Below are 27,407 nucleotides of genomic sequence, written 5' to 3' on the forward strand. Positions count from 1 at the left end.
TATATATATATATATATATATATATATATATATATATATATATATATATATATATATATATATATATATATATATATATATTATATGGCACGCGGTCTCATGACTAAAATGGCGTGCGCTGATTGGTTCTTTCCTGGTCTGGAATCACCCAGTATTAGACCGTTGTCGTAGTAATGGTCCAACGTAGTCTGGTATCCCCCAGTATTAGACCGTTGTCGTAGTAACGGTCCAACGTAGTCTGGTATCCCCCAGTATTAGACCGTTGTCGTAGTAACGGTCCAATATGTATATATATGTTTGTGGACCCCCGTGATAAATTTTTCTGAAAAATCCGCGGGGTTTTTCCATCAGTGGCAGTGAAAAGGAACACTTTGAGTATGGGGTTTGGTGGGCGAACTAGTTCATTCTCCTTTTTTTATCGTAATCTGTGTACGTATGAATAAAACGGATAGCTAACGTTTTGGAATTTTAATTAAAAAATCTCGCGGGACTACATTTTTTTTACCCTATCAACCCGCCCGAAATCGGTTAGAAATAACTCAGTAATGACGTAAGGCCAGGATGCTTTCAATTGCTTTCAAAAAATTTTGCGTCGGCTATCAGCCCATACATATATGCTATACGACCCTAGATCGTGATATATTTAAGACTTATTAACCGATCTTGAGGGAAACATCATGTTTTGTCGAACCAAGACCACTTTGTTGGTCAAAGGTCAACAAAAAATTATATTTCCCGTGGAGATCAGTCAATAAGTGCATTTTTATGATTTATTCCAGAGATATTGGAGGTTTTATATATTTTGATGTCTCTACTTTTGAATCGCATTAGTTTTAGTAACAGATCGTCCGTTGCTATGACGACATACTTGTACAAAATTCACTCCAAATTAAATGACCAATTGCCTCGGATATAGTTAGTTGGAAAAGAAGCACGGTGACCCTCGATTTTTTGTGCGCCAGATTTTTGAAAAACGCAAAAATGACATTTTTTCGATATTTTTTTTTGTTATTATATATATTTTTTTTCTATTTTTGGTATTATGAGAGACATGTGTACTACAATACAGCATGCAAAATTTTAGCATAGGTGACCATACCAGATAACGAGATATAGACACGCCTTGCGCATGCAGTTCTGGTTGTTCTGATTCTGATAGCAGCATTTATGTTTATGTTTCACGCTGGTTTTGGCAGTGTTTTCCAAAATTAAAACTGGACAAATATTGCGAGGCTTTTAATGTTTCCACACGCAAAAGCGCAACTAAATATACTGTATCCAGCCACCTAATTATCATTGTGCAGAATCTGTTATATCTCTGCATAAATTAGATATCATTGTGCTGCAGACCTGCCCCTTTGAGAGGAAAAATTATGCAAAAGTCCCAATCACATTTGAGTTCAGAAGGGCAACCTCAGTAATTTATTATAATCTTGACGGGCATCTCGAGTTTTTTGACACGCAATATTGCCATTACTACCCTGAAGACTACCCAAGAGGTGACTGGGGGAAGATAAAGGCACCAGGTGTATTCACTTGGCAGCATTTCACTTACAATTTGTGTTTCTAGTATTTAGACTTACAGTCTAATCCTTGAAACGGTTTTTCTTGCAGTGTCAAAAGATTATTTTATGAGTAATTATATGCACAATCCAAGGAATCTACGAAATCAACCAAACTTTTGTAACAAGGCACAAATAAGATATAAAAGCCACCCAAAATACGGAATCCAACCGGAATATAAATACCTTCTCTACAAACAGTGCTTTCCAGGTTGTGTCGTGAAACATATTGATCCATTGAACATTACAACTAAATTTGGAGACGAAAGCCCGGTGCGAGGCATACGATAACAATCATATATAGATAACACACCCGCGTAATTGTAAGTGGGAATACGTAGGAAAGAACAGGGGCTCCTTCAAAAGGCATTTTTCATCATAAAAAGGCCTGTTTGGACTCTTGAAAAATTTTGGGTGGGCACGTTCTCCCTGTGACCACTGCTTCCTACGCCCCTAACTAATAATGATTTATATATCTTCTGTAATTATAAGAATTTGTGCAATTTCATTGGCTAAGACGAGAGCGATTTTAGCATTAATTGCAACCTTTGCGAGTTGTAATTGCTCTCTTGCTCATAGCCAATAAAAATCACTCTAATATATGCAACAAGCCAATCAGAATTCAGAATACAAAATGTGAATGTTCATGGTTGACTAAAAGTGGTGTATTCCGTTCAGTCTAAGTAAAATAGCGTATAAAATAGCTGTGTATTTTAAATAGATGGCAGAAGTTTTATATTTATAGCCTGCAAAACAGTTATTACAGGAAAAGTTTTATTTAGCAAAAAGAGGAAAAAATATTTCTAACTGAATAAAACCAATTCCGTCGTTCTAGATTTTAAAAGTAGTTTTTTATCGTGTTAACAAAAAATCGTCTATTTTCCAATACTGGGTGTGTCAGGTCAGTTTCCACAAGAAAAAATTTGTAGTGGACCACCTGAATTTGGTTTATTTTTACACCATTGTTAAATTCATTTATTTCTCTTTCAAATGATACTTTGTACGTGTAATTTAGTTAAAAAATGAAGAAGTACTGGTTCGACAAAAAAAGTTAATAAAAATCACCATTTTCCGCCGATGGGAACTGGACGTTTGTTTTATTGAAAATTAGTCCCAAAGAGCCTTAAAATCTAAACATTACTGAAAACTAAAACGCAAAAATTCTTCTTATTTAATGTTCAACGATAAAAGTTTGAAGAACACAATGCCTCCATTAATTAAATTTGCATTTTCTTTTCTGTCGAGGTCTCATTTCGATTTCCCATCGGCGGAAAAATTTGATTTCGAGCAACAATTTTTAAAAGACGATAACTCGGCCAGTTTTGGTCGTGTCGATATAAGAACGGTATAATCGTAAACTAAATAAGCTAATCTTTGCTGCCATATAAAAATTATATCGTTTACTTTAGTATTTTATACGCAGCAGCTTGTCAAAGTTGGATTCGAATTTTTTTTACACACACTGTATTTTAATAATTCCAAATTGTACTATTTACCAAGCATTGTTGTGAGAAAATTTGACAATTATATTGCAGAAGTTCATTACATTCAATCTTTTGATTACACTGAAGATGTAGAATATAATACATGGATGCGTGAAAATCTGGAATTTATTTCGAGTGTTGAGAATAATATTGAACGAGAGAGATATAAGAAAGATATCTCACATAACACGAGAGAAAAAAATCCATATTTTCAAGCATCCGCGTATTTTTTTTTGTTTTTATTATATAATAAAATACTGGGATTTTTTTATCAAACACGATAATCGCAATGTGTTATTATCCCTATTCACAATGGCGGATTCGCAAATAGAATACAACACATTTTAATAATGATAGAAGTCGTAGATTAATGCGAAAATCATACTCGTGATTAATCACTTGATTTTGTAACCACTTGTATGACCATCATTACCACTTTATTACCATTATTACCTATTATTTATTAATTAATTAATTATTAAATATCATATTATCACTTATTAATTACTATATTAATAGTAAGTAATAATTTATATGGATAGATCACTTATATCCAATCACTTATCACTAAACTATAAACTAATCACTTAATTTTATTGTTAGTTATGAAGTTGACTATTATATTCTTTAAATATGTTATGTGCCCTGGTAATAGGCATGTGTGGAACCCGTCAGATCTGAAAAAAATTTATTTGGTTGTCGGTCGGTTTCTCTATATTCAACGTCGGAGATAGCCAGAGCGCTGTAGAGATCCACTGTTTAGGTAACGAGTAATTATATATTAATTATATATATATATATATATATATATATATATATATATATATATATATATTTGTACTTTTGCTCTTAATTGAGCCATGTGTTCACTTGTGGATATATATGTAAGGTGTGTTTGTTCTTCTACACAAGTATGACCAACCGGGCAAGCAGAAAATTCTACTTGACCGCGGTGGGAATCGAACCCGCGACCTTCGCATTTCTAGAACGATGCTCTACCGTCTGAGCTACCAGGCCAAGTTGGGAACGATTGTGATTTTACTTAAGTTGTTATTGACAATGCGGAGTTTCGTCCTTTCATATATATGTATTAAGAGTTCTTCTTCAGACATTGAATTTTAATAAAACTATTGTCGTATTATGTCCAAACGTTTCGCCGGTTAGGGCTTCTTCAGTGGACTAACTACATGGCGATTCCTTATGTACCTATAGTTACTGACAAAGTTAAAATTTACATAATTATTATGACTAAAATTCATGAATATGCTTATATCACTAATCCTTTAAAAGTTATATATTAATTATTCTCCTGATGCAATCATTCATTATCTTTCCAGAGTGTTTTTGGATTTCAATAGCCTCAATACATTTACGTTCGCCATAGTATGCACGATCAGTATTATACTACTTTAGTATACACCCAACTATTGCCTATTACAAATCCTACATTCTGATTGGCTACTCAACCATTGTCTATTCGTGATGGTGAACGTTTGGGAAAAATTCGCTCGCGCGACCGTATAAAATTGATTTAATTAAATTATTTTTCGGTGTAATTGCGGTGTATCGATCATTTTCTCGAAATTAATATATCTAGGTACAGGGTGTATACTAAAACAATTAGACAACTCGCCTTCGTTGACTATATTCGCTCATAGACAACTCAGACTCGTTGTCTAATTGTTAAATGGTAACTAAGGTGACTTTGAGTCTGAGATCCTTTAGGTGCAGTTCCAAAATTGGAAGAATTAAAACTTTTGATTTTTTTTTCAAGCCACAAATACTGAATTATATATTAATAGGATAGCGTCTATACATGGTAATTTGTTGTTAAAAGTTTCCGATAGGAGTATAAACTCGACCATGATGACTTATGCTGGTATGAGAGACACTAAGCAGAGCGAACTATGCTAAATTTGTTTATAGCAAACACCCTTTTAATTTTGGAGTGTCAATTTAGCACCAAAATTAGTAACAAATAAAAAGTTACTGAACACATAATTTTCGGTGCGAAATTAACACCGCAATATAAAGTGCAAATCAGTTTCACGCCTTTTTGTGTTGTTAATAATCTGACACCTGAAATTGGCGTCGGCTTGGTTTTGGCTTTGCGCCGAAGCACTATGGTCACGCTATGTTTATAAGTTATAAAAATTAGGACTTTAGGAGTTATAAAAATATTTCTGAGTTCACATTTTTTTTGTTCCTCTGATTACAAAAACCTTCGAAATTATTCAGTCACGGCAATAGAAACACACCTAAAAAACATATTGATTTACGGAGTTCGTAAAATATTTTTCGCAACAATTAGAGAAACTCTTATATTGTTCAATGAAATCGACAACTTCTTTTTATTGCTCAATAAGCATTGCTTAATAGCACTATAATAAAGGCAAAGATTGATCGGTCAGGACAAAGCTTTACAAGGAGTTTTTAAAGTATTTGACCAAACTTCGGAAATCCAGAAAGGAATGTTTATAAAGCAAATGAATTCGTCCAGACGCTTCTATTACGGCGGCTGTAAAATGGATTGGAACACGACTATATAAACACATTAATTTAAATAAAAATAAAAAATTCTCTCCGTATCAACCCGTGATATCTACCATGCAAAATGAATCAATACCCAAGCATCCTATCGTTTGAACGCAAAATGTATACCATCAATATGACTATACATTTGATGTCGTTAATGTTACGTGAACACTATGTAGTAACGATGATGGGATAATGTTCAAGTACACCTTCATTTTTTAAAGTATTAAAATATCTTCATTCAAGCAGAATAAGCAGTATCTGCATTTTGATGAAATACTCCAGCTTTTGAGTTAATACCTTAATCCTCGCACAATGACGCATGAGGTAATCCTTTTTTTATGGTTTCATTAGGAATCGGAACCTTTAAGGGTTTGTTCGCATACTGAAATAGGAAATTCTCTCAGGATCTATCAACCCCTCATTAATTTCTATCATGCAAAATAAAATCAAAGCCCGAGCACCCTTTAATTTCAACGCAATATGACTACAGTTGATGTCGTTAATGTTACGTGAACAGTAACGATGATGGGATAATGTTCAAGTACAACTTTATTAATTAAAGTATTAAAATATCTTCATTGAAGCAGGATAAGCAGTATCTGCATGTTGATGAAATATTCCAGCTTTTGAGTTAATACCTTAATTCCTCGTACAATCACGCATGAGACAATCCTTTTCTATGGTTTCATTAGGAATCGGAACCTTTAAAGGTTTGTTCACATACAGAAATAGGAAATTCTCCCAGGATCTATCAACCTCTCATTTCTATCATGCAAAATAAAATCAAAGCCCAACAGTAACGATGATGGGATAATGTTCAAGTACATCTTCATTAATTAAAGTATTAAAATATCTTCATTGAAGCAGGATAAGCAGTATCTGCATGTTGATGATATATTCCAGCTTTTGAGTTAATACCTTAATTCCTCGTACAATCACGCATGAGACAATCCTTTTCTATGGTTTCATTAGGAATCGGAACCTTTAAGGGTTTGTTGACATACAGAAATAGGAAATTCTCTTAGGATCTATCAACCCCTCATTTCTATCATGCAAAATAAAATCAAAACCCAAGCACCCTTTAATTTCAACGCAATATGACTACAGGTCATGCCGTTAATGTAACATGAATTATATTAAGAGTAACGATAAAGGAAGAATGTGCAAGTACCTGGCTTAATCAATTTAAGGATAAAATGTCTTTATTGGAGCAGGATCAGCAGCATCTGGATGTTCATGTAATATCCCGAGTTGGGTGATAAGATGATCGAACGACTTAAAAAACACTCAGTCAAATGTGGGAAAAAAAGAAAAGAGGAAGAATACACGAATTCAGGCGGAATGTTAAGAGAAAGAATGTACGGAATTCAGGCGGAGGCTGTAGGTACATGTTGAAAAGCTGCCTCGTCATGGTTTGTAACATGCTATAAATTGCCTTGTCGCCGGCATAATTTTAACTGCACTGTCGGCTCATTCTCGGAAACAGAAGTCAGAACTACTCAAAAAGAGAAAATAAAAATTAATCGATTGAAGCCTTAAAAGTAACTACATATAGATGGGTAAGTGGAAATTCTAAAATAGTAAACGTAAGATATTTTGCTGTGCCAACTACAAATAAAGTTGAGATTATATCAATCTCCCGTTGCATGTACATATTTTATTAGGCGACAAATATATTAAATGAAAAATGACTGAATGAGACAGAAGCTTTCTAAAAATGTTGAAGTGTTTCGTTCGAAGGGTATTGTTCAACTTTTTCGTGTTCAAAATCGTAAATGGAAGTTGCATCGAAATAGTAAGCAAGAGAATTGTTTCAGCCGCATAATATATAGGAACATAGGATTGTTAATGAATAATGGTTATTGAATTCGTTTTTATGGGGAGTCGCATCTCATGCCGGTTCTGACGTTATACTCGTTGGACATGACGATTTCACACATGCCGGCCATCATGCGGTAAATTCTTTTAAACAAAGAGAAATCATTGATATTTATAAAATCTCCGTACTAATGATCTTAACTGCATGAAGGCTATTTAAAGCGCGGATAGTCGGATTGTTTAATCTGAAGGACTGATACTTGATTTAAAATAATATTTTTAGGTTATATACCAAATTTGGAATACTCTCGATGGAGCCTTTTATAGTATTATGAAACTGTAGTAATCTGCCACAATAACTGCTCAACGCATTTAAAACTCTTTGCTCATCTTAAGGAGTTCAAGGTTTGATGCTTGTTATATTCCCTGAGCGAGGCGAGGGTTCTAATTCCGCACAGAGATCTTAAGTACGTCCGCGGGAATGCAAATGCGAAATAGAAGTTTTCCGCCGGGTATGTCATGGACGTTGAGCGGTTTCGTGTGCGTGCGTGTGCGAGTGGGTATTTATAAAGTGTGTTGAAACTGGTAGCTAACGATAGACACGATGTTATCTGACATATCTTCCGATGTTGACTTATTCCCAACCGCCCGGCAAATGTTAATGATTGGTGTTCGTTCGAGAACGTGGCCCTATAAACCTATGCACGTTCGGTCAATTTTCCCTGCAAAAATTAACGCTCTCGACCAAAGTAACACTGGTGTTCCTTTGAAAACGCAATTGATGTAACAAAATCGACATTCGAATCCGCCTGTACGTTTTGGTGAAAATGTACATGTCTGCTATCAATGCGAGGCAGAGGGTTCACAAGGCCAACATTGATAGAATAGAGCCTCCTATAGTCGGGTATTTCCCTGCCGTTCTCTAACCAATATGATAGCACTAGGCCAGGAACTAGTCGGCTCACGTATAAGACTAGATCAGGAACTAGTTGGCCCGAAATTGCAAGTTACATAAATGGGAGTTACTCGTAGAATCTTCCAGTGCTTCCAGTCATCTACAAAGATTCCCGTACTGATTGACAGATTGAAAATAGAGATCAAAGACGAATCTATGATTGTCGGGGAAGTCTTTAACGATCGTACTCGATTTTTTCTAGATTATTCAATGTGCTACAAGTGATTGGAAAAAAAACAAAAGTGATTTTCAAAATTATGTCGTTATTATCGTTAGCATAAACCTATATAAAAAATGCCATTTTTCACCGCCGGCTAGCTGCTGACGCCCCGAATCCTGACAGAAATTGAAACCCTTGGTGCAAAGCTTTGAAACTTTGTGATGAGGGGAAGAAATCATTATTTCCTGGAGGTTTGTTGATGTTCGCATTTTTCTGACCTTTTTATCCGCTCAGATTCCTGACGGTAAGCAAAATGATTGTGGTGTGGATGTCGCTTAATGGTTGCACTATAATCTCATGTGTCAAATTGTTGGTATGCCATAAATTGTTGTTCCCTTGCAAATTATAGACTCGATGTTATCTGACATATCTTCCGATGTTGACTTATTCCCAACCGCTGGGCAAAAGTTGGTTCGCCGGAGAACGTGGCTCATATATCTTTATCAGTAATGTATAAAGTAAAAGGGAAGATACAATTGCCATATTCGCAATAAAAAACAATATTTCTTTCGAGATATATGCGTTGTAGATTTCTTCGCACAAGTATTTAAGTTTTCCACATGGTCTAAGTTCGAAAGACATAATGGGTAAATGGAATAATTAGGCTCTTTACGTAAGGCAATTCTACCTGCAGGCAGGGGCTTGACCTTAAAGTATCGGAAGACAAGATTTTCGTAGATAAAAGCGGCATTATAAATTATAATTATAAATGAAACCTTTGACATATTAATTTATATGAAGTATCATATGTTACTTTATCTGAAATATCAGATATCACATGTTACTTTATTTGAAATCCTTTCACATGTGAAACGTCACATGTGATTTCGTGTGAAATCATTTCACGTGTAAAATGTCACATGAGACTTTATGTGAAATCCTTTCACATGTTAAATGTCACATATGATTTCATGTGAATTTTGAATTTACATAATATCACATGATTTTACATATGTGATTTGATGTGGAATTTTTGTAAAGGTGGGCCAATTTCCCCGTCCAAAATAACCAAGATCTTATATTAGAGTGAAACGAACGCCATGGGAAGATTGAGATCTCCCATGCACTCAATGAGTTTGAGTGTGTGTGAGCTTTTAGAATACAAGCGTAAAATTTTCTGGCCTATTTGCAAAGAGTGAATCAATTAAAGTTGATGATATATACTGCTAAAAACTTAAAGACTAAACAATGTACTCAAAAAATTTAAAATTTGGATCATGTTGTGACATGGACCAATCACAATTAATATATATATATATATATATATATATATATATATATATATATATATATATATATATATATATATATATATATATATATTCATTCAAACCTAAGAATGTAAATTTGTCCCTTTCCCTCACAAGCACTCTTAATGAGTGAGTGAACTTGCTTACTCGCAATTGGTGTTTTGTGTTTTTTTTTTTTTAATGGTAGTCTGTTCAATGCGCTGGATTGCAGAATTAATTGAACAGCACGGTTAAATTGGCTTGGTTGCACAAACAGAACTTAATTACAAAGAGAAAACAATTTTTTTCTTCATGCCTTTATAAGGACGGTAAATATGTGTGAGTGAAAATTCTGCAGTTAATTTCAAGCATTGTAATGACTCTTTTAAGTAGTGTATTTTCAAACAATGAAAAAGTTTTATTTATCAATACAATTATAAATAAGCCTGAATATTTCTGTGATGCATGGGGAGAGAGGAGGGAATAGGCGAATGCTTTCAGTATAAAATATTCAACTCACGAGAAATATTGCCCGAATTTTCATAGAATTAAATAAAATTTCACCGAAATTTTTGATATTCAAATGTTTCCAGGTACGTACATGTTGCTTCTGTTCTTGTGTCGCGACCTTTATACATTTTTCCACGAGCTAAATATTAAAAAAGTCCTTCAATGTACTACCTTGAATATGTACTACCTTCAGGTAGTTTTCTATTTCATTTAAGAAAAAAATAAAAGATTTTGCTTAGTTGACACAAAATTTGCAACATATTCAAATGCTCTTGCCTTAACCCCGTTTACACTACGCATGATATTTGGTATGTATACGGATAAAAATTATATAAACACTGGGAAAAGATTAAAAGATTACCAGAACAAATACTGAAACAGTTGGTGAAATAGGAACGACTCGTAGTTTATATTATAATCCTTGAAGTGGTAGGTGTCTATAAAATTTGTTTATTTCTTGTTGCTGTAAGAATGCATTTTATTTTCATAAGTATATGAGCTTGGTATGTCGTTTTACGAAGACTTACCAACTGTTTAAGGATTTTCATCATCGTTTAAACTTTAAAAAGAATTCTTGAAAGTTTAATTCGGAGTTTTGATAAAAATTAATATCACTTTAAAGCTTAAATAGAGTCGACTGTAATCACATAAAAACTCTCACATAAACTCTGACTAAGTGCATTTTACTTCACCTTTACAAGTGTGTTTGTTTCCGAAAAATTTTAAAAATCAGCTATGCTTATGGTCTTATTCATTTTATAATATAAGCTTATTTCGTAATATAAGCTTAGAGGGTAAAGTCTGGCTAGCTAAGGAAATATTTTTCTTCGTTTAAATTGGCGAGTAGATGCTGCATGCATGTATTTCTAGTAGGCTATATAATATATCCACTCATAAAGCATAAAAGTTTCCTTAGCAACAGGGTAGCAACAGAACCAGCAATGAAAATCGAGTATTATTATTAATCGTGTTCATGTTGTTTAAAAAGCCGCTACTGAGCATTTCCTTTGATGTTTTCTACTTGTTATAGCGGAAGTTTTTATTGAAGCCAGAAAAAAGTGTTAAATTTTACCGATGTTTTTTGCACAAAAAATTTTGAAACTAAAATGATTTAGATTATATAAGTGGTATCCTTTTCGTCCTTGACTAAGCTAAAAGTACGTAAATAAAACAATTTATTTTATTGTTCACCAAAATTTAAAATCGCAGAGAATTTTCATAAACGTCGCAAAATGACCCAAATGAGATTTATAAACAGATTATAATGAATTTTCATTGCCAGTTCTGTTGCTACTCCGTTGCTAAGCAAAACTAGAATTAGCCTTTCTCACCATGACGTTTTCGGGGTAGCTACTTTCAATTTTCTCAAATGGGTTTAAAAAATTATAACAATATGAAAGGCATTTTTTTTCAGAATCAACAAACCATTTGAAGAGTAAATTCATCGTAAAAATGAAGATATTCGCCGTTACGAGGTCTTACGCCCTTGGTTTTGAAAAAAGTACCCCAAAAATGGCGGCATATTCGTCATCGTGAGAAAGGCTAATTGACAATTCAGCTACGATTTTAGTTGAACGCCGTATAAAATAATTATTGAGTGAGGATGAACACAACTAAAGAAAAATTATTAAGCCAAAGATAAGTAAAGTCGAAAAATAAACATTACAACTTCGTTTGCTCGAATTTGTTTCAGTTTCCCGCTCTTGTGGGACGTTGATGCAATGACAACTTTGATGTCTTCGACATTATTGTGACGTCATAACGTTATTTGAATGATATTTTTAGGTGAAGTACCAAGTCTGAAATGCTCTGGACTGAGCCTTTTTGTACTATTCTTCTTCTTAATAAAAAATATGGAATTTGCCGCTTTAAAAACAGATCTAATAACAGGTAATTACGAAGATTTGATCAACGCATTCAAAAAACAATTCTCATATTGAGTTCCGATGCTGGCCTCAGCTCGCCTATTGAACTAGTCCGAAATATTCAGGAAAAGAAAGACTGAATTAAGATCATACTCGAGTATACTAAATTGACGCGACGAGTCACAACGAGCGCAAGAAGGTCGTGAACGCCAGCACAGTGATTTTTCTTTCATTTTAGGGCCAAAAACGGAAGTGATTTCAATTTATAATGACAACTTTGCGACACCGGTATCCAGATATCCATATTTTATCAAAGTTCACCGTTGCGTTAAAATTTACCTTAAAGAGCTAAAAAAGAAAAACATATTGTGCAAGGGTGAACATCCCGTTCAAGCAACGACAACGAACATCGAAATAGTTGTTCCCGATCTTAGAAATAATGAACGGGATCCTGGTAAAACGAACAAGTTCTATAAATATATAGTATTAAATCATACGTCGTGTAAATGTGGAAATCGAACAGAAAGGAAACTTTATAACACGTCATCTAACAACCTTGGTGAGTATGATAATAAAATCTTCCATTCAGCAGCCTTCGTGGTGAATTTGCGTGCTAAATCATTACGTTATTATATATATAGTAATATATATATAGTATAGCTTTCTCTTCTGCCAATATATACTGCTAGTCGTTGTGCGAAAGAGTTTAAAATTAAAATTCTTCCCCATAGTTTGATGATTTGGAGCGTGCGCAGACATTTCTCCGCGCTGTTTTGCAAAACTGTTAATTAAACTGTTTTGACTATTAAACAGATTTCTCCATACCAGTACCGGGCAGTGAAAAGGGGTATGGGGGTTGGTGGTGAAGCGAAAGTGGCCTATCCCTCCATCCCTAGCTTTATATTAATATGGTAATACTCGGTAAACATCTCGTCGGGTATCAGCCGAGTTATACAACTCTAGATCGTGGTATAATTGTTAATTATCATCATGCATTAATTTCTGTGTTATATAACTACACAAATTATTTATCATTGCGCTGCAGACTTGCCCCTTATTCAAGAGGAAAATGTATAAAAAACACCAATCACATTTGAGTTCAGTATACGCTTACAGTCTAATCCTTTTGACCATTTTGCTTGCAGTGTCAAAAGAGTATTTTATGAATAACTATATGAACAATCCAAGGAATCTACGTAATCAACCAAACTTTTGTAACAAGACACAAGTAAGATATAAAAGCCATCCAAGAACAGACGCCAAACCGGAATATAAATACCTCGTCTACAAACAGTGCTTTCCTGGCTGCGTCGTGAAAGATAATAGTTCAGTTAACATTATGACTAAATTAGGAGACGACAGCACGAAATCTGTCCTGATTACAAATGACACAAAGTGCGAGGCATACGATGGCAGTCATGCATATTACATATAGATAACAGATCAAATCACATTCAGTGGCCGGTTGCTCGTACGGCCGGCGTTTAGCTTAAACAGTGGATAAGCCAAAGTTTAAAAATAGATCTTGTGAATGAATGAACCTGCATCTTATTCATTTAATATGTACTTCCATTCACAATTAAACTATTTACATCGAAATATTTCAGCTCAGTTGTTCAATAAATAGATACATTTGTTTTCCATTTTGAACTTATCCACCGTTTAAGCTAATAATATATTTAACAATTGATTCATCAACTTGATTTAGACCATTGTTTAATTTACAGGAAATTATCACCAAGATTTTAATGACGATATCACAGCATATATAGAGAGAGAGAACAGTAAGGCAACTTCACTGTGCAATCCGGTGCCGTATATTTAATCAGTTACTGGCTGCCGTTAGCCAGCTCGAAGTTCTGATTATAGCTGCATTCATGTGGCTGTGAAGTTGTAATTAGCTGACTGTGATTATGGTAATGCCATGCGTAATAAGATATGCGGGAGACAAAAATTTCAGGTTAATGTAAACCACTCAATCAGCCAATCAGATTTAACAGGAATTGGACACAAAATTTGAGTTTTTGAATGAAAAAAACATAAATGGCCGAATCAAATTATAAAATCGATTACTCACAGTATCTAGAAGATAAAGGCTGCTTTCCACTGTCACGTTTTTCGCACGTAAAAGCTTAAAACCTTTCAAGTTGTTGTGTAATTAATTTTAAGCCAAAAAAATCATTAACAGGATCAACAGCTATTCAATCCTTGATTTCATAACAATCATTTAAATTATTTCAAACGTACGTACGAAAAAACGCGACAGTGGAAAACAGCCCTAACGTCATAGATGCCTCCACCTTTCGAAAATATTCACAATATATATTGACAATTAAAAATGGCGCGAACCAACAGTTTTGTAAATTTTGTAATTATTCAAATGTTTAAAATATAAAGATGAAACGAAATTTCTCGTGGCTACCTTAGTATGATTCAAAATAAATATAATAAAGTGGTAATTGCATTTCGTGCGGGGCAATTTGGTGTAAAATCAAACTCTCATTTTGCGGTCGTGCGATTTTGTAACCACGGGTTTGATATCAAACCAAATTGCACTCCACCCAGTGCAATTACCATTACTCATCGATTGTCAAATTTAATCGCAGCGAATCATTTCTAATCAAAATTGCTCGTTATCTTACGATAGAATGTATTTTATATAATTTAATTCAATTTAATAGTTAATTATTTATCAATTAATTATCAATTAATTAATTAATTAATTATTAAATATTATATTATCACTTATTATTTACTATATCATTAGTTAGTAATGAATTATATGGATAGATCACCTATAATCAATGACTTAATTATCACTAAACTATAAACTATAAACTAATTACTTATAATTAATAAATCTATAAACTAATTATTTATAACTTTTGTTATTGCTACTGTAGTTATGAAATCGACTATTATATTTCTTAAATACGTTACTAATTATATATATATATATATATATATATATATATATATATATATATATATATATATATATATATATATATATAAATAGTAACGTATTTAAGAAATATAATAGTGGATATGTATATATATATATATATATATACATATATATATATATATATATATATATATATATATATATATATATATATACATATATATATATATATATATATATATATATATATATATATATATATATATATATATAAATATATAACAGCAGGTGCTGCATGCAACATGCATGCAACAAAACACGTAGCTACTTATATATAATCAAATATTATAACTTTCTTTAACAAGCTACATGCCTATTTTGCTACTTATAGATAATTCAGATCAGTAGCGTAACCAGCCTGTCGATTTGTCTCGCTATGCTAATATCTTAGTGTTCACTGACTGTGAAAACAATAGATTTCTAAAGGCAATAATTATAACTCGAAATTTACATAGCGGGACAAAATCGTCAGGCTGGCTACGCCACTGATTCAGATTCATTACCCAGAGGCCTTAGACTGCTGGCCTGTCTGTATTAACCAAGTAAAGTGAACATTGGCATGAATTCGGTGTCATCTTTCTGCGCGCGAATCCATCAAACATTGATTTTTCTTTTCTCTATTTCTTCATTTCCTTCTGCAACTGGGAAAAGAAATTACTAAGCAGCCCAAGACAGTTGACCATGTTTCGTACACCAAAATTAGCTGAAACCTCATCCCACATGTCTAGGTCTTTCGCTAGCTCTTCGTCCGGGTATCTTATACTGCTTCGCAAGTCCCCAAGAAGACTTCTATACAAACAATGTAAACAAAGCTAGTTATTAGTTTGTAAAACATTTTCTTAGAATATACATCATTGTTATATAGGTGCTGTGTATTTTAAATGTGATTGGTTCATTCGTAGTCACATGACTTTAAATAAACGCAATGTTTCCCGCCAGGGAAACAAGTGAAAAATTGTTGCCCGCATATTATCATAACAAAGTTTTTTGAAATGAAATTGTCGTATAACATGTATGTTTTGGTTCCTATATAACAAAACACTTAATGTTCGCTACACCTCGGGAAAAAGTGAGTTTTGTTTTTCCTCGAGTCTAAATGTTTCCCTCGACTTCGTCTCGGGGAACATTCAGACTCTTGGGAAAACAAAACTCACTATTTCCCTCGGGAGCACACATTAAGTGTATAATATTTCATACATACAGAACATACATTGAAGTACTCAGCGAAGACTTCGTTTGATCTAAAATTTCATCATCTCGTTTAAATCTTTTAGCAGCTACTTCAACAAAAATACTTTTGTTCGCTTCATTTACTTCCTTAGCAAGCCAGATTGCCTCCTCGTGATCCAAATAGGTAAAGATATTTGGTACAGTGCGTTTTGACGCGTGCTGGACAATTTCATCGTTTCCCGCTGTAACCGATGAACACGAATTGTGGTGATAAAGTTGCGTGTTGGTTTCAGCAAAAGATGGAGTTTGATTTTGTTCCACATTATTTCGATATCCAGTTTTTTTATGTTTAATTTGAGGGCCCGTTGCTCTGATTGCTATTGTCTGCCTTCTGTTGACTGCATTTTCACGCGTCAGCGGCCATTCCACCGAAAAGACTGCTGGGCTGGTAGAGTGACTCTCATTAATAGACGTAGACATTACTGAAGTCACGATTATAACTGATCCAGTTCAGTGTACAAATCTTGGCTATAACGAAATATGTAATCCAATATGAATCTTTAGCCTCCTCCGCAGGCATCTCTTATGTATTTATTTTAGATATATTAGGCATGGGTTAGCTGTGCAAATTTTTTTTCTCACTCCCCGACACAGCTAACCCAAACCAAATATAAATGCCTAATATAAATACATAAGAGATGCCTGCGGAGGAGGCTAATGAATCTTGGTTTCCGTACAGTTTTATTTATATATAGGGCAACGCATAATAACGTGCGAAGTTTAAACGATATACCGTATTTTTACTATTTATGGATACAATACTATTAAACAAGTTGGTGTTTCGATTCTTCGGTGTTCCTAATTAAATTCGTTCTTCATCAGACGTGTAACCACACTTAACTTGGGGAACGTTCATGAACTCAGATGAAAAAGAAGTGCTCTTACGATGAAAAGAATTAAGAAAACAAACATCGGGTGTCCCTTGACGATGTGAGCAGCCGATCGTGGCCGGAGAACGTTCGGAAAAAGCACGAGAGACCGCGATGCGGGGAACAGCATTGGACGGACGCGGCAAATTACATGATCAGGTCTATTTTTCATTGGATGGATCCTAACTTTCAATTAAATATTTTGTATGTCGGACTATTGAAATGTTCATTAACAGACATTCGAATGCCCAATCAATTATTTATATAAGTTTAACGAACATATTCGGTTCGCAGACCATAAACTTGACTATTAAATATACGTACATACGTATATCATGAAGATGACCTGCACAATTAGGTCACGAGGTATTAATTAAATTCCTGCCAGGCAAACTTGGTGAAAAGCCAATTGAATGTTTACATTCCATTTGTCACATTGGACCTGGGCTCTTAACTTACTGATATGAATTGAAGGTCATCACCATGCAAACCTGCATGAAACTACTGAGTTATGCATCTAAAATGAGTTACTAACGACTATGATGGGACCACCCTTCATGTAGAGCGGCAGATTTCCAAATTTCCAAAAGCGTTTCTCGTTATATCCATGCACTGATCTGGATAACGCATCTATAGAAGGGAGTGAACCCGGAAGTAGTTTGGCTAATATATAGATGCGTTATCCAGCCTTACTTCAGATCAGTGGTAATATCTGATTCTGTGGCGTAAGGAGCGGATAACTGAGAGAGGTCATATTCATATATTCATGTTCTGAATGCTCAATTTCTTTTGGAATCCATTTATTTTAAAAGATCAATTTATTTTGAAATCGATTGCCTTTTCAGTCAGTCCATAGACAATCCAAAATAGCTTTTTTTTAGAAGCTGGGTAAGTCATACGCTAGTTTTCAACTCATTGGATCAATTGCATGGAAAACTTGCGAAATATGTCCATTGTGGCCTTGGACATTTAACTCCAAAACATGTTGATTGGACGAGTTGATTGGTGAAGTTCCGGTGCCCATCAGACCGAGAAAATACATGGATTTTCATATCAAATTTGCACAATATGGCGGAAAACCGTCCACCGTCTCTCTACTGACGAGAGCATGCACGTATGAACTCTGAAACTCTGTATGCTGTATGTATAAAACAGAAGTATGAAGGTGTTTATATTGTCATGGTCGCAATTACGTTCGTTTTTGGAAATTTAGAGAATGCATATAAAACAAAAACTAAATCAGACTAGCTCGTCCTTGTCGGTCTTTGTTCGTGTTAAATATAACATAATTGAACATAATATATACGTCTTTCCCTGGTTTGGGTGCTGAAAATTATAGGTATAAATAAGCAGAGAAATGCGCACGTTAATTCGTAAGATATCGCATAAAGGATAAAACATGTCGCGGCGTAAACCCACTATACTATATGTGAAACGTTACATAAAAGGTTATAAATCGATGCAAATAGCTAGGTTTCATATACACCCAATTTTTTACCAACCTGGGTGAATCCGTGCGAGTGATGACACAGTAAACGGCTGAATGCGTACGACCAGACGAAGTTAGCCTCTTCTGTATATGTACGATAGATCGACGCCGAGAGACGATTTAGAACTGTTTACTGTAGTTTATTATATCTTCATTTGCCACTCTTGGAAGAGGCCAGCAATATTGCACGAGAAGCTGTCATCTCTCTATCACGCTTCACAATACACTTCTTCCTTCCGAAATGTCACGATCATATATACATATGTTGCATGTATGTTTAGTTTCAAAAAAGTATAAAAAAACGTCGACATGAAACACGAAAGGGGGATTAAAATATATTCTGCTTCAACTAAGGTGTAGCTCGTTTTTGTCAAGTTCATCAGCGGGAACAAACTTTGCAGCGCATTTTGCAACCAGCAATCAGCGTCGCAGAATTCGTTCCGCCCCTCGGACATCATGACAAATTAGAATGGCAAAAACAGGAAAGCTCGAAACGCATTCGGTCACCGAGATGGCTCTTTCGTCCGATTGTGGTCCCACAATGGAAACAAAAATTGCCCTGTTGTTTTCATCTAGAACTGATTGATTAATCCCTATGAAATAACCCAGGATGTTATGACAATATTCAAGACGGTAATATGTGTTTTCACGATCAAACTTCCATCCCTCCGAAAGTACGATAATTGTAGCCTTATAGATGCGAAAGGGAGACTAAAAAGAAACGAAAGCTCATAAAATCTTAAGTTCAATCTGGCATTACAGAACTGTTAGGCCTTATAGTCAGTTTATTTTCAAAATATATAGATGTAAGCAATGTATAAGCCATACAATATATTGCGGGTTAGATTTGAAGTGCTTTATTGACAGCTTGACAGACTCTTGTCACACCTACCCGCAATCAATAGACCTTTTTCATGATGACGTCAAACGGCGGAAAGGCTGATGTTACACGAAGTTTGATTGGCTTGATAGTTTTGTGGAGCCAATTAAATTTCGTGTGACACCAGACTTTCCGCGTTTGACGACATTATGAAAAAGGTCTATTCCTTGAGTTAGTTGCTTGATGTATCATTTAAATATATAACCAAAACAAAATACAATTCTTTACTAAATATGCATATAAACTGTAAAACGGAAACGCTTGACAGCTAATGAACCTAATCATAGATCATCCGTATAGGTCATCAAACATAAATATGATAATTATACATTGGGTACAGAAAAAAAGTTCTACTGACTTGCAACACGATGCTTGCACGATTTATTTACGATCCCTGAATCGGGTAAAAATTCACTATGATAATGTGCAAAATGTCTCTGGGACGAAATTTTATAACACAAAACATCAGAAACTCCGCAAAATGTATAAGCACTCTTTAGTTGAATATTCGAACTTCTTAGTCGAACTTCAAGTTGAGACAATGTCTTTTTTAATAAATGCGTCTATGCTGTCCAAAGTCTGTACTCTGATATGTGATTCGAATGAATCGAATGTATCTATTATCTGAATTTTTCAGAGAATTTTTGAAAACTACAGGGTACGTCTTTCGACCTTGGCTAGCCACCAACTGTGTGTCGACTGGAGAATCTTAATTTGCTGCTGAACGATTACTCTTTTTACTTTAATTTTATCTCGCCTCATTTCCCCAAGCCAGCACGAGGCGTCATACGAGGATTTTTTAATTACACCCATGCATGCAGAGGCCGGGTCCAAGAAAGGATCGCGTAAAAGGACTTCGCAGTTCAAAACATGCACAGGAGGTATAAAACGGGTACCTCGGTATTTCCCATGAAATTAACTTTGCTTTAAAACGACCTTTAGAGTCCGGAGATACGACTCAAAAGGTTAAAGATGCATGGCGACCGAGTTATCGATTCAGTTCATATTGAATTCCACGCTTAAACATTGGATACTATACGTAATAACAACTTGCACCAAAAGACCGTTTAATAAACCAGATTTATCAACTTGTCAAATAAAATCAATGTTCCTATACTATATACGTTATGCTAACATAATTTTTAAAGTCTAAAGTCTAAATGAAGTAAAGTTAAAATATAGATCAACCAGTCATCGAAGAAGCCAGGAATGCAACGCCTCGTTCATAGAAACGGTAATTACCACCTTTTTCAGAGTATTCCATGTCAACCGTGAAGAGAAGCTCTCGACGATTTTGATTGAGGTACACTGGCAAGGTAACCTGAAGAATTAAGTAGCAACCGATTATAGTTGAAATACTCGGGCTATAATTATATAACAATGCTCTTTTAGAAGCATTCACGTGCAGTAATCGTATTTAAAAAATTCAAGGATTATCATCTTAAAGTGGGAGTCCAGTCCGTGTGTAAACAAACAGTTTGTATACATTTTGAACTTCTATATACGTTTTGAAATACGTTGTGTTGTCTGAATATCTAATAAAATATATAAACCTAAGGTCCGCTACGCCTTTAAATAAATATGAACACGTGTTTTTGATGAGAAAAATTCAAAACATGCATTGTTATGAGCAAAACCGAAAAGCAGAATGGCTTTAAATTGGACCAAAAAGACATTTTTCCTTTGTCAAATAGGATAGAATTCCCATTCCCAGCTTTTCGTTTCTAAGATTACAGTAAAGGCAAAGCATACATGCATGAATAGTTTACGGCTAATAAAGTTGGCGATTGCAGGAAACTTTATACAATGCAGTTTTAGATACATGTAAGGAGGTTAAGTTAAATCATCATGCAATCAGACAACAATCATCTTCATGCAATCAGACAACAAAGTTAATTTCCGAGCATGGTTATCTTTGTTAAGAAAATGTCGGTGAAATATCAGGCTGTTCATCGAATTGTGAAAAATCTATATTTTTCTCTAATCTCTAAGGCGAATAACTAGAGTTTACTTACCACTTGTTGTTGTGTACGCTTATCTTCAGCAGTGGTTCTGTGAAAAAAAGAACCAGAAATATCAAAACTTCTTCATTCGTATGCGGATGTACGCAAGAAAATATAGGCACTCAACTTATTACACACGCAACGCACTTATCTTCCTTAATTCTTATACATACCTGAAAAACTATGCTTTTTTCTACAGAAAAGGCAGCGAATCAAAGCTCCAAACAATAAGACATGCACGATGTCTTTTCTAATCAGCAAAACTCAAAGCGATGCGGGGAGTCATCATCAGCGTAGCTAGGTGCTCATGCGATATTTATAGTCGAAGTATTGTTGCATGATTAAATGAAGGGAGAATGATGCACGTTCTCTCACTTCAAGAATAAAACTCTCGACTCTTTGTATAGTTTAAACAATGCAGTCGAGCTATTTCCCGTAATACTGATTCATCAAGTATTTCCCGTAATACTGATTCACCAATCAGCAAGTTTGTTTACATTTTCAGTGACCCAATCAGAAGGCATAAATTTTGATAAAAAGTACAATATATACCATTCTGATTGGCTTTGCCTGAAAAGTGTAAACAAATATACCGATTAGTTTAAAACGTAATTCCTCCTTGTTATTCATGTCTGTTTATTTTTATTTTTATTTATCATTATAATTTACAACATATTCGCATTTCCGGACGTTTTTCCCAACTTCAGCAAGTTGCAGGAACTATAAGGAGCTTAAAATGTCTGCTACATTTGATGCATTTAAACTTTTTTGCATCAAAAATTGCTATAGTAAATAACTGCACTGTTCCGCCTACGTTTTTGATTGTTGTCTTCAGGTGTGATTGACAACAGTTAATTAGGTGGTCGCAGAGGCAGTTGTTTTGGCCAGCGGCCAATAACATCCCGCTATGACATATTTAGCAAGTGACATTAATTTCCGCTATGACATATTAATTTTCAAAAGTTCAATTTAATATTTAAATTAAACTTTCAAATAAGTTAATTTTCAAAAATACAATTTCATACGTTCTGTATTAAACAGAACTTTGGAAGGCGGAAGGCAAAATAAAACTACCTCAGAAAAAGGCTATGGGAACAACATACCTTATCCAACTAAGGCTTGTTAGGGGCAGGTCGGTTGAAATGACTACGGCTAACTCCAGACAATTATTCACACACTTTGCTCCTTGTAGCCTTAAACCTACATACGAGAACACAGCAAGGTTTGTACGCTAAATTTAATATATGGATCTCGCACCCCAAGCATGTGGTGATTACCTGTGATGCCAAAGCTGCAATCGTCAAGCTGGACTTCATCGTTCTTTCCTCGGGAGACAGTCATCTAAAAAATGGTTCGAAACGGAAAACTCAACATATATAATAACATCGTATTACACGATTTTGATAAGACTGCAGTGGGCCATCAGAAAGTTTTGTATAACAACCACGTACATGCGATGATTATTTTCAAACATGCCACCTTCATAACATTTTAATATATTCTAATAAATCTTTTTGGTAAGGTATATAAATTAGGCAACAACTTTTATCACGATATGAATACGTCCAAAGTAATAGAGTGAATTACCAAAAAATAGTTTTTAAAGGGCGCTTTCCATTGAGCGGTCATATTTTGCATTAAAATAGAGTAGTTCGTTAAGAACATAGAGAATAAAGCAGTGCAACTGCATTTTCCGTGGGAGGCAGATGTAAATATCGACAATCTGAACTGTAAAATTTTGACCTGAGGTTCATCAGGACAGGTCTCGCCGTTTTTTCCGTTTTACCGAAAGGGAGTAAAGTTTTTCCGGAGTAATGTTTTCGAAGTAGTATATATCTTCACTGTCGTGTACCGTCCTAAATTTCAAACTTTCTATATAGTACCTTCAAGGAGAGTTCTTCCAAAGACCAGTTGTTTGCTTGGGCAACATACTGTCTGGTCGCCGTGATATAAGCCTCAGGAACAAACAACCATCCGAGTCGAATACGCATATTCTAAACAATAACAGAATAGCACTGCAGCTATATCTGTATTCCACACGTGACCAAGCAGTAAGGACACAACATAACAATAGCTGATATTTAACACAGCAGAGAAATTACCTTCAAACCTTTGGTAGAGCCGCTATGGGATACGCGAGAGACCTGTTGGAGCTGTTGAATGCGATCATTGAAGTCAGCTATCCACTGAATCACAGTCAGACCTTCAGGAACTGTGTAACGACGCCAGTTTTTGGGCAGAATTGCTAAACAGAAAATGTATGTAATAATGGTTAGGGCATATCATCAAGGACTATAAGTAAGGATTTCTAGCAATTCTGCATCTATTTTTCTACAGTTATACACTTTCGAAGGCGCATAGCCAACAATTCCGAATCGTCTATTGATTATGACCATACAGACATACCTTTCATCAAATCGTTCATTACACTCCTCAAATAATTGGTTGGTTTCTTCACTTGTTCACAAACGGCGATCACATTTTTCAGGTCATTGCGCACAGTGGTCAGCAGGCCAATACCAACATTCACCTGATGAAAATAATCAACGAACACATGTCATACGTGTCAACGACAGTGTATTTTGCCATGCATGTGTTACTGCAAAACTCTTGAAAAAAATTCTTAATTCCCATTATAGGTTGCATTGGCTTCCAGCTCAGAAAATGCTTTAACTTTAGCTAGTTTAACCGCTGTTTTCATGGTAGTAGAACACCAACTCTTATGCATGTAACTGTTGGTTAACTCGTAGACCTTTTTTAACAGTTATTCTGTCTATATATATCCAAACACTTTTTAAAGTCGGACCAAAAAAATTCAGGCTCACCTCTCTTTCGAAGAAACGGAACAGCGGATCTTTGATGTTTTCATTGGTTCGTTTCAAGGCAACAAGTTCCTACAGTGCAAATATTACGGTGTTACAATCAATTGAAAACAAACTGACGTGGAAACCAATAAGTGATGTGGCAATTACAATAATGCAATATCTGCAATCTTGGGCATTTTAGTCACTCTATGGTATTATTTCTGTACCAATTGACTGTGAAAAAGACTTGCATATAATATCAAGTGGCCTTACTTCTGGCACCATAGCAAGCCAATTAGAGGCAGTGGTGTGCAATGTTCTCATCCAAGCTGGGCGCACATCACTTGAGATCAAAGAATTACTCCTATCAAAAAAAAAAGAAAAGAAAAATGTGAAGTAACTAGTACACACATCACTTTTTACATGCAAATTTCAACGCGATTTTTTGCTTTCATAGGCGAGTGGATTAGTTCATGCCTATATATCGATGTGTCCTTATCTGAAAATTCCTAACTTACACCAACTTCACCTCGTACATTTACCTGGCTAGACCTGGAGAGTAGGCGAGCTCTTCTTCGTCATCCAAGTTTTGCATTTTCAGAAGTTTAGCTGTGAGCGCTTGCCCTATTAGTGGCAGAAGAAAAACGCACCTGTTATCTTTTTACCAATCACTACACACCGGGCCATTTGAAATGACCTTTCTGGCACAAACCACGAGAAACAAAAATACGAGCATGACTTACTTCCAATGACCTTGCTAACGTTTACAGTCGTGGCAATAGAAGAGAAGCGTTCCGAAAAATATCGAGTAATTCATTAGCTCAAATTTATCAGTTGGAATATGTTACGGAATTAATCAAATATTTGAAAAACTCCTAACTGCCGTTTCGAATTGACCAATCACATTCTTCTATTTATTTAATAGCCAATAGGATTAGAGATTGGTCAATTCGAAACCGGAACTTAGGAATTTTACAAATATTTGATGAACTCCGTAAGCTAACTGATAAATTTGAGCAAATTAATTACTCGATATTTTTCGGAACGCTTCCATGGCCGCGACTGTAACACTATTGACACACGAAACAGCAAATAGCCTGGCATTATTACTTAGTTATGCGAATTCGGCTGTATTTACCTTGCACAGTCAGCAACAATTTCTCCGCGTTGTTCGGCAAACCAAGCCACGATGGTGATTGAGAATCAGGAAGTTTCTCCGTCCACTGTACAAACTGTTCTCGTCTGAAAGAAAACACTAAATCCTAAATATACCAATATAATTCCTTTAGATCAGGCTAGGATTAGGGTTAAGATTATTATCCTAATCAGCAATATAAATTGAATCTACGACCTTAAATTCATGCATTTAGGATTTACTGAACTTGGAAATTATTACAATCACACGTTAACTCAGTCGCCTTCCTTAGAGTCGAATTAAAGGTCTATCAATGATGGTCCATTTCTCAGTATTGTTTTTTGTTTTCACGGTGGACGTGAATACAACCGATTTAAAAACAGACATTATACCTGATTCCGTCTGGCATAGTGACGCTCTTTCCTTTCAAACCATCAACGTCCAGGACCAATGGGAAATCTGATTCAAAACTGTTTACTGTGAACAACCGACTCACGAAAGAGGAGAGCAATCGCTACACAAAACAGTGCATAGTGAGAGGATAGAAGGGAATCAACACCGTTTTTTCGAGAATAAAAATTCTTACCTGATCAAACTCATTATCGATACGTCCACCGTATATGGCTTGAGTAAGCAAAGTTCTTAAGGCATCCCATGGCACTTTGTCCGGTGAAATATTGGTACGACCCTAAACGAAGGTTATATTGAGTGCGTGAACGTGAAGATAAAACAAATATGACAGGAAGAGGGGGACAGAGGATAATCAAAGGCACACCAAAACATCGTGTATAAAAATTAACATCACATGTCACAGGTGTACATTATTAGTACAGTCTTTCATGCTCTTTTCTAGTTTTAAATGTTCTGCGTGATGGTATTTGTTCGGAAACTTGTTCTTAATGATCCTATAGGATTTAAACGAGGTTCAAAATGATGCACAAATTTTAACAGAGAAAAGAATTTTAACTCTTTACCCGGTGTCTCAATTGTTGATGTGTAGAAACTGATACATTACCTGTGATGCATTATCAAGCCAAGTATCGATTGTATCGCAGGCCACTTTAAGATCAGATTCACTAAATTCGTAATGTTTCGACCAGCCGAGCGGGGCATAACGAAGTCGTTCTTGAATGATGGCATGTAGCCACGCCAAGAGGAAATAGAGACGCGTTCGTTCTGTTGGTGCCTGTACGAAAATACGAAGAATAAATTGTAGAGTATAATTTGGAGACCTATGCATGGGGACTCTTGAAGACTTTTGAATGTGCCTATTTTTGTTAAGATCGAAACGTATAAATTTATGTTTTTATAGATTTCATTGCTTTTAACTTATAAATTGAAACTGAAACCCATTCATATAGGACGTTCTAGTTAATAATTATATTATCATGACTTATATACTAAAAAACTGACTATAAACGTTAAACTTACCCTGCACATACGTGCTGCAGGTATTGTACTGAACGTTCTGAACAAGTTTGCTTTGATTCCAGGTGGAGGTTCGAAAACGAAGACACGAGAAGCTCGTAACAGATTTACAGGAACCTGCATGCGAAAGAAGTTAGACGAATATAGTTGTGTGATTAGAAGAAAGCTGAAAAACCAAATTGCATACAGGGATTGTATAGCATTTCCAATTACAGAAGGTTTACAAACCTTCGGGTTGATTTCCATTGTTAAGAAGAGCCTGAAGTTCGAGTGCGGATTGAGAGTGTGAAGTTTCTTTTCCAGTGTGACCAGCCATTGTGGGGCCAAGTGAACATTCTTTAACAAGACCCACCTATTGAGTACGAGACAATATGACTAAAGAGGTCTTCATGATCACAGTTGACTAAAATATATATAACT

At 35.0% G+C, this 27,407-nt stretch overlaps 2 protein-coding genes across 2 annotated transcripts in view; both read right to left on the reverse strand.

Annotated features, from left to right (window-relative positions):
- Window positions 1-15,587: 15,587 nt before the first annotated feature.
- LOC114527890 lies at window positions 15,588-18,872 on the reverse strand. The gene is made up of 3 exons (XM_028549602.1): window positions 18,751-18,872; window positions 16,360-16,847; window positions 15,588-15,938 (listed from the first exon to the last, which is right to left on the reverse strand). Exons 2-3 carry the CDS (start codon window positions 16,797-16,799, stop codon window positions 15,767-15,769), a joined length of 612 nt encoding a protein of 203 aa, XP_028405403.1. The 5' UTR covers window positions 16,800-16,847; window positions 18,751-18,872; the 3' UTR covers window positions 15,588-15,766.
- Window positions 18,873-20,667: 1,795 nt separating this feature from the next.
- Window positions 20,668-27,407, reverse strand: part of LOC114527821 (cytoplasmic dynein 1 heavy chain 1-like) — a 51,976-nt gene continuing 45,236 nt past the window's right edge. Inside the window, 16 exon segments of the mRNA XM_028549520.1 lie at window positions 20,668-20,938; window positions 21,633-21,669; window positions 22,724-22,820; window positions 22,898-22,961; window positions 23,504-23,614; window positions 23,723-23,865; window positions 24,027-24,150; window positions 24,446-24,514; window positions 24,698-24,788; window positions 24,967-25,048; window positions 25,563-25,666; window positions 25,952-26,073; window positions 26,146-26,247; window positions 26,575-26,745; window positions 26,991-27,104; window positions 27,216-27,339. Coding sequence (XP_028405321.1) covers window positions 20,801-20,938; window positions 21,633-21,669; window positions 22,724-22,820; window positions 22,898-22,961; window positions 23,504-23,614; window positions 23,723-23,865; window positions 24,027-24,150; window positions 24,446-24,514; window positions 24,698-24,788; window positions 24,967-25,048; window positions 25,563-25,666; window positions 25,952-26,073; window positions 26,146-26,247; window positions 26,575-26,745; window positions 26,991-27,104; window positions 27,216-27,339 — 1,693 coding nt within the window. The 3' untranslated portion in view covers window positions 20,668-20,800.

The sequence above is a fragment of the Dendronephthya gigantea genome, unplaced genomic scaffold (genome assembly GCF_004324835.1).
Source record: "Dendronephthya gigantea isolate DGI-Jeju-01 unplaced genomic scaffold, DenGig_1.0 000047F, whole genome shotgun sequence".
Classification (NCBI taxonomy): domain Eukaryota; kingdom Metazoa; phylum Cnidaria; class Anthozoa; order Malacalcyonacea; family Nephtheidae; genus Dendronephthya; species Dendronephthya gigantea.

What these genes read in the sequence shown, in the direction of transcription:
- LOC114527890 (XM_028549602.1), bottom strand. Translation starts at nt 16,799, where the DNA reads ATGTCTACGTCTATTAATGAGAGTCACTCTACCAGCCCAGCAGTCTTT. An exon ending in TCTTCGCTGAGTACTTCAAT is followed by an intron (nt 15,939 to 16,359) that starts GTATGTTCTGTA and finishes TTGTTTGTATAG; the next exon opens with AAGTCTTCTTGGGGACTTGC.